Source organism: Hippocampus comes, unplaced genomic scaffold (assembly GCF_001891065.2).
Source record: "Hippocampus comes isolate QL1 unplaced genomic scaffold, H_comes_QL1_v1.1 scaffold245, whole genome shotgun sequence".
Classification (NCBI taxonomy): domain Eukaryota; kingdom Metazoa; phylum Chordata; class Actinopteri; order Syngnathiformes; family Syngnathidae; genus Hippocampus; species Hippocampus comes.
The window spans coordinates 665,544-674,081 of record NW_017805834.1 but is presented as its reverse complement, the minus strand read 5'-3'; the positions used below and the strand labels follow the sequence as shown (position 1 = coordinate 674,081).

Here is an 8,538-nt window from a genome sequence, read left to right as displayed (position 1 = left end):
CCACCCCCGCCCACCACCACCATATATATTTATATAGAGCTGAAAAACGTGAACATCGCAGAGGCATTCGTGTGAATAATTTTGAGACAAATGACTCCCTCTTAATGAGATGACCACCACCAAGTGCGATGTATGAGGTCATACTCTCTCATTTATTTATTTATTTGATAACACTCCACAAAAAAACCTGTGAAAGAGTGTTGAAAAATCTCCATCTAGTAAATGGATCCAGGACAATTTAGGCAAGAGGAGTGTTTAACTGAAAACAGACAGATGCAGTTGTTTTGGTTTGTAACCATGACAACATTGTTTTGGAGTATCATTCAAAAACTGGTCTCAAGGTGAACGCATTCCTGGGAAGCAATAGTACAAGTGCGTGTGTATCGAGATAATGCCACAGTGCCAACTTGGCACTAAGTCAAAACACAAATAACTTGCCAAACAATTGTTTTTGTCGATCAGGATTTTTCAGATCTTACCAATGAAAAGGTTAAAGTTGTAAGCAGTGATTAATGGGCTCTGGTGTTTGATTGAAGTGGAAAGGAAAGGAACTCAGCGTGCCAGCTGCGGAATTATTGCACCTACAAATTTCTGACCCTAAAGTGGCCGCTAAAAATGAAATGTCAGAATTCTCATGTCTTTTCAAACAGGGCTCCTTGAAAGTTTTTCTGAGTGTGGCCATGACAGACACATCAAAAAACTTTCATGCTGCAAACTAGTAAGATGAGCTTCGGAGGCTGGAATCAGGTTACTGTCTTTAGACTCATGAACTTCGAAACCCATACATTTTTCTTGCTTTAATCACTCAATAACATTAAATGACACATTCTGTGTGTGCGTGTGTGTGTGTGCGTGTGTGTGTGTGTGTGTGTGTGTGTGTGTGTGTGTGTGTGTGTGTGTGTGCATTCAGTTGAGTAGGTAAGGGGCCAGCCTGGGATCTTGTTTGAGTCTTTGGTCCAGTGCACGGTACCTTTGAGCTGCTGATCTCTTGTGCCTGCAAACACACATTGTGTCAAATATTCGTGTGTGTGTGTGTGTGTGTGTGTGTGTGTGTGTGTGTGCGTGTGTGTGTGTGTGTGTGCGCGCGAGCGCATGACATACATGCTGAGGCGCTTCTGGGCGATGTGTATCTGAAAAATGTGCTGGGCGCAGTAGGCCTGATACTCCTTCAACTCTTGGTGACTCATGTTCTGCTGGTTCTCCTGGTAATGTTCTTGTTTATTCTGTAGTACCTGTGTCGCCTGCACACACGCACACACGCATAAGTACTATGACATTTGATGCAATAGGAGTTATGAACAAAATGCCATTGGCTTCTTAACATTGTGACCTCTCATGTCACTGAACTATAAGGTAAACAAAATATGAGAGTTCTTATTTTGATGTGAATAGTCATAGTTTAGGATTAGACTTATTTAGGGCCTTAATTTCAGAATTGAACGTGTGTTCTATATCTGCATGGAGGCAGGTTACTCCGATGTTGGTAATTTCGCAGGTGGCGCAGCAAAAAAGGCGATTTGCGCCATTGTGGGTGCAGCAGACTCCATTCAATGAAAACGGCTTCTTTCATTCCATTCAAATGTGGCACACTCACATCTCGCACGGAGACATTTCTGTGCGGAAAACTGCGATCTGTGCATCACCAGAGCATTGTCACTGCTCTTTGCTGGCGAGGCAAGAGCATATCCTCATTAAATGCAGAATTAGCTACAGATGATTCCCGCTCATGATTGATTTGAATTATTTGTGTTCAGTTGCCTGGAATAGTTGCCCACTAAGAGCCTCTATTTTCAAGACATGGTCGGACTCCACTGTGTTGAACACTATTACGTTAAAGCAAAAAGTAGAGCAGAAATGCAGTGTTTGTACGGATTAGCATGAGCAGACATGCTGTCGTAATACTAGCATTAGCTTCTGATAATCGTCACATAACACGCTTCTCTTTAGTCAGCAGCTTTTTACGTGTGAATGCTCCGCAAAATTTACACCAGTGTAAGATATATCGCAACAAAATAGGTCAGTGCAGCACCGATGCAAATGTGTGCCGTGTGAACACCCCTATACTGTACTGTAAAATAATATTGCTTGAGCGCGTCCTCAGTTGCCTTTGCCGGTGCAGAACGTTTCGTCGACATTGTGGGGTATGTATGTACAAAGACGAGGTGCGGAGACTGTTCACGTTGGTCAGTGCCTTGCCAATCAGGATGCAGAACACAATTCAATGTTTGAAAGCATTAAAAAAACTGCACTAAAAAAATCAGTGAAATAGCGAAGCCGCGGAAGGTGAACCACGTTAGAGCGAGGAATCACTGTATACGATTAAATATGCTACTCACTTTGGGTTGGACAGAAGAATGAACGTTTCCTGATCTGGAGGGAGTTTCACAGTTTCTAATAGCACCACAAAGGAGGGTTAATTTGTTGCTAGTCGATTTTTTTAAATGTTTTGGTGGCCCAAGACTTTTGTACAGTATAGGACAGGGGTCGGCAACCCAAAATGTTGAAAGAGCCATATAGGACAAAAAAAACAAAAAAACAAATATGTCTGGAGCCGCAAAAAAATAAAAGCCTTCTATAAAACTTACAATGAAGGAAACACATGCTGTATGTATGTAGGAGACTGGACTGTCTCAGAATTGTTTGTTATTCATTCCTTTGTTGTGTGTTCACAAACGCCCCCATAGAATTTATTTTGTGATTTCCTCGCTTGATTTTCTGTTTTGGTGCATTATTTTCGCTTTTCTTAGTGTCAGTGAAGTGATCATAAATTTCCGTTTTTCGGAGGCTGTCTTTGAACGCCTCTCGAGTCGAACAAGAGGAGAGAAGGCACGTAGTCGGACATAGACGTGTCTGTGTTTGTCGAGACTGTTAAAAGCATAAATAAAGCGTACGTTTTAAAAAACCAACACCACAGCTCTCCTTTTTCCGGAGCTGCAACATGTATCCATATGAGCTATATTAGCCTACTATCAAAATGACTACGTTTGCTACAATTACACGATGAGCCTTGATGATTAAATGTTTTTTTCGTGCAGTGCATTCTGTAGAGCACGGGTGCCAAACCTTTTTTGACCGAAGATATAACCCTCCCACATTTTTTTTTCAAATATTTTTTATAACGCTCCAGGGAGCCACTAGATGGCACTAAAGAGCCGCATGCGGCTCTGGAGCCGCGTGTTGCCGACCCCTGGTATAGGATATACATAAAATCTTTAAGGTCAATTGTGAAGTCAACTTGGCCAACTATCTCAAAAGATAGTTATGGCAACGGCTAAAACAATGTGAAGCATCCTTTCATTTTTTTAACACAACCCACCCGGGTGCATGGGTAGACCCATAGCAACGTGCTTAAGAACGAAAATGCTTTTGTTTGGCAAACTCCAGCAAGTGATGTCTTTTCCAGAATACCGAGACCCTAGTCAGCCATTGCAATGCATTGCTGATTGACCCGTTAACTGCTCTTTGCCCATTGGTATCAAGTTATTTGGCGAAATGTGTCAGCGCATGGTGATGCACTGTTCACATTAAGGCAAACAGTTGTCTGAGTGGCCAAAGGAAAATAATAGGGCACGTAAATGGACGAGGCGGCCCGGTGGTCGACTGGTTAGCATGTCAGCCTCACAGTACAGAGGTGTAAGGTTCGATTCCGGCTCCAGCCTTTCTATGTGGAGTTTGCATGTTCTCCCCGTGCCTGTGTGGGTTTTCTCCGGGTACTCCGTTTTCCTCCCACATTCCAAAAACATGCATGGGAGATTGATTGAACACGCTACATTGTCCCAGGTGTCAGTGTGTGCGTGGATGGTTGTTTGGCTCTACATGCCCTATGATTGGCTGGTAACCAGTTCAGGATGTTCCAGCTGGGAAAAGTTCCAGCACGCCCCGCGACCCTTGTGAGGATAAAGCGGATCCGAAAATGGATGGATGGATGGTAAATGGACGAGAAAATTGGAACGATACAGTTTGGTTACCGCAAAGCGAATGAATTTCATGCTGGTGTTGAAGAGCGTTCTTTTTTACAAGCACTTCTCAAACATTTTTTTTACGATAAAGGATTTGCAAAAAAGCAGGTGTGATAATCAATGAACAACTCTGGCTGTTGCTTCCAAAAACATTTGACTCAAAGTACTTCACGTGTACATGGATGGATTCCTGTACGAAAATATTCAAAATATATGAGTGCATGGATGGAATCCCCGGTCATGGTTTGCAACTAACAATGCTGCCGATATAATGTGCAGAGTCGCCGACAATGCAACAGAACTACCCTTGCAACCAAATTCGTAATCCCATCGTGCGGAATTTACAGTGTGGCACAGTATCAAATTGCAAACAACAACACTAGGCTAATAACTGCAACCTATATAGCTGACCGATTCTTCCAATCCAGATGGGTTTTGTTTCCACTCCATGTCCGGCCGTTCGGGCACAACATCCTGAGTATTTGGCTCATATATGTAAGGTCCAACATACATCTTGCCAACAACCTCCTATTCCTCCAAATTTTCAAACACCTGGATACCTTCAGTTTGAAACATCGCTTTCTAAATGGACTGATGTCTGGCTTTGTACACTTTCCATATTGAGCCCTGCTTTTGTTGTCCTGTAAGTGACGTCCCACTTCCAGGTTTGTCGCTCGCCTGGATCTCATGTCGGGAAAACGATTATTTTGTTGAATATGCAAAATACTTTTTTTTTTCTTTGTTTGATGTATTGTGTTTCATTATTTGTGACATTAAAAAATATTTAATTTGGGATTTTCTAAAACCATTTCACACTTTACCTTTAAGTAGGATTTAAATATGTTCATACTTTATTCATTTTATCACTATCATAACATACTAACATATTATCACTGTCCTAATAATGTCCTGAATAAATACATTAGTAATTTGAAGTTGTTTCGCTGGCGGCTATTATTCGACTACGTTTTACTTATATTTCAGTTTTGCCATAGTATCATTTCAGTATCGAGGTACTATTGTATATGCGGGTAGAGTATCAAAGTCCAAAGTTTTGTAACGTGACAACAGCACTCCTTGATATGGTGGCATGAGAACACTTTGCTGGTTGAAACATCAAAGTGTGTTAAATTTTATTTCATCAAGTGTTTGCACATAAAGTCTTCTGGATCCAGATACATTTTGTTAAGTGGATCTATAGTCGACTTATAAAACCAATCGGGATCCAGATGATTTTATTTTGCGCAACCATTTGACAAAATAAAATTGAGCAAATTCAACAAAAACATTTTTCAGTGTAGGTCCATCGCAATTAATAGATTGAGATCCACCCAGAGTAATCCTTACTTCCTTACAATGATCTAACTAGGCCCCCGATGATCAAGGTAACGAAATCCATATGTCACATTTGCATGAGACAGAAAGCTTCTCCCAAAAACAAGTGGTTTCTGGCAGTGTGCGAGAAGTGGGTGTACTCTCCAAGTATTTATCCTTTGTGGATTTTGACACAGCAATTTCAGGGAGCATTTGTTAAAACACTCTGGGAATTCCTAAATTGAGAAGAAAAGTATACAGTTTGTCTCATTTAAGAAATATTTTAACATGCGTCACACTATGAGGTGTTCTTTGTATTGTCAGGTACCTGGTCGTGACGTTCTTGGATAAGTTGTGCCTGTGCCATGATGCAATTCTTGAAATCTGTCAGGCTCTCGTTGTATATCCGCTGTGCATCATCAGCATTCACAATTTCAATGTCACACAGTTGGCTGAGGGATGGAGCCAGGAAGTCGTTTTCCTTCTCCTGCAACCACCGCTGTTCCTCGGCAGCCACGCGCTCCTAAGCGACACCCACACCCACCCACCCACAGGCCCGCCCGTTGGAGAGCCCAAACAAGAGCGTTTCCCCATTCTGCTGAGATAAAGAGCTTTTAGCCTTTAATTATTCCCCCCCACCCAACACACACACACACACACACACACACACACACACACACACACACACACACACACACACACACACACACACACACGTGTTTGTTTTCATTTTTTGTTATTGATGAGGTCAGACCTGGGCAAAGTAAAGTGGCCACATCTGTCATGTTTTGGCCTCAGCAATCTGTATGAAGAAAAATACGCGCTGCTCTCTCTCTCTCTTTATATCGATATAGCTATCTCTCTCTCTCTCTCTCTCTCTCTCTCTCTCTCTCTCTCTCTCTCTCTCTCTCGGCATACGGCGTACGACTTGGCTTGCTGAAGCTAATATAGGAATTGGTGATATTTTTTCCATCATTGTTTTTTATTTGCTCCTACAATGCCGGTCCCGCAAAATATGTCTTCACATGAAAATTGCCGCTAAAAAGTTTGGTGACCGCCGGCTCAAATAGAGAGAGAGAGAGCGAGAGAGAGAGAGAGAGAGAGAGAGAGAGAGAGAGAGAGAGAGAGAGAGAGAGAGAGAGAGAGAGAGAAAGAAAGATCAGAACACCCGATCATTCTATAGAATTTTCAGTCGGTTATCCGAATACCAAAATATTCCTTAGCTGTAGTCCTAATATATATAGAGGCAAGGAAACTAAGTATATGATTCCTCGCCCACCTGGCTTGTAAGTCCATGGGGAGATTCCCTTTGCCTTTTGGCACAAACGTGTCAGGGAATACTGGTTAAATATACCCCCCAAAAAATTGCAGATTTGTTATCCTGTCATTGATTACCAGTAATATGGTAAGAACATGGAGCAAGTGGCAGCCATATACATCAAAGTTCACAGTCGTGCCAGTCCTCCACCATAAATAAGGCTTTCAGTATGAAATGAGAGCAAGCATCTGAGTCATGTCATTTTCCTAAACTGTCTTAATTAACCATGAGTAATCCAATACATAAAACAAATAGCCGACTAACCTCGTGCATTCGGCCATTCTTAATGTGAATGGAGACTCGTTATTGCCGAAGACACATCCAGATTTTCAGTACCGGTGACAAATACACCAAACAGCTTCCGCAGAATGAGGAAATTTTGCAATACTTGTCGAACAGGAGAAGCAATCAAGAGCCCCAATAAGTATGTTTTTAAACTATTTTCACTACTTTGCATTAAAATCACACTTTCTTTACCCTGTGAGGTAAATTAAATGAATCTAAACGAGTCAGGTCACCACATGTGAGATTGTAGGGCCTCTACTAGGTCGTTTGACTCAGCATGACTTAGATTTGTTCTTGGTTTTTTTGTTCGGTGCTTTCTACCGTCTTTATGACCGATTTGTTTTCCTGTTTGTTGCATATGTTAAATTGCTCCATGTACAGCACTTTGTATGCAGCGATGGCTGTTTGAAAGTGCTCTATAAATACAGTTGAGTTGAGTTGAGTTGAGTTGTGGGATGCCATACACTAAACCAGATCCAAACCATTTCCTCTCGGAGATTGCATGCTTTGGCAGTGCCAGTGGTGGTCCACGGTGAGAAGTGAAGAAGAATGTCGGCCTCCTCCTGCTCCCTGCAGACCACAATGTCTCGTACCTGTGCACACACCAGCTACATTACCGCAAATCATCCCAATGCCAAAATACCATGCACAAACACCCATCTTGAGGCACACTGTAAGACATTAGAGCAATCTGATGAGATGCTTTCAAACAAGACTGCATAATTCCGAAAAGATCTATTCTGGAGGAAGAAGGGAAGCATACTGGGCACTTAACACACACTCAGCTTTGTGAAGCAAGCTGAGTGTGTGTAAGCTAATGGTCATTTAAGACGGCCTTTCCACACAGCACAAGAAAATCATCATTTTTTTTCTAAAATAATTAGTATAAGTTTAAATTATTGTTATGATTATTAATTATTATTTTAAGAAAATAGGGGTCGAGAATAACTTCTTTGTACTGGTTGCATAGGTTTCCCCAACCGCATTACATTCACAGAGTTGCCAACTTATAGAAATATAGAAATTAACTTATGTAACATTTTACCGGTATTTAAATTTTGATTTATATATATATATCAGTGGCGGGCCGTGCATTTCAACCTTAGGCCTTCAGTGATGTCACATACATGAACACAATACTGTATAGGCTCATCAAGCAGCACTTAATTTCAGGAGCATTTAAAACCATCAAGTATGCATTCACAATTAAGAGCAGGAAACTAAATTTACAGATAGTCAAAAATAAAAAGATGATTTAAAAATACGAAATAAAATGCCACCCAAATTACGCTGTGTGATCTTAAACAAGTCTGTCCAATAAATTGCGCAATGTCGCAGTTTCATATAAGACACCAACCAAACAATAAAACAAACTATTCTTTGAATATAAACAGATCATTTGCATTTTGAAAATCGGCGATACAACAGCAAATAACTGAAAATGTTGAGCAGCTGAGATTGGACGAACTTTCGTGCACCAAGGTGACTACAATGCGCCATTATAAATTGCAGGTGAGCAGATTTATTTGATACACGTTTGTCATTTTATTTCGTTACCATGAATTTAATACTAACGAAATAAAATGACAAGAAGAAATGTAAAATAAAATTCATTGACTCACCAATGTAGGTCTCCACAGCGTCTGCTTATTTGAAAATAAA

At 41.1% G+C, this 8,538-nt stretch overlaps 1 protein-coding gene across 3 annotated transcripts in view; it reads right to left on the bottom strand.

Annotated features, from left to right (window-relative positions):
- Positions 1-133: 133 nt before the first annotated feature.
- The window catches only part of ccdc135 (coiled-coil domain containing 135), a 70,402-nt gene continuing 61,997 nt past the window's right edge, over positions 134-8,538 (bottom strand). For 2 of the 3 annotated variants that reach the window (XM_019887768.1, XM_019887769.1), the window contains exons 15-18: positions 7,359-7,469; positions 5,602-5,796; positions 1,102-1,241; positions 134-994 (exon numbers count right to left, since the gene is read on the bottom strand). In XM_019887768.1, coding sequence (XP_019743327.1) covers positions 907-994; positions 1,102-1,241; positions 5,602-5,796; positions 7,359-7,469 — 534 coding nt within the window. In that variant the 3' untranslated portion in view covers positions 134-906. The remainder of the gene's footprint in view (positions 995-1,101; positions 1,242-5,601; positions 5,797-7,358; positions 7,470-8,538) is intronic. The other variant, XM_019887770.1, reaches the window with a different exon arrangement.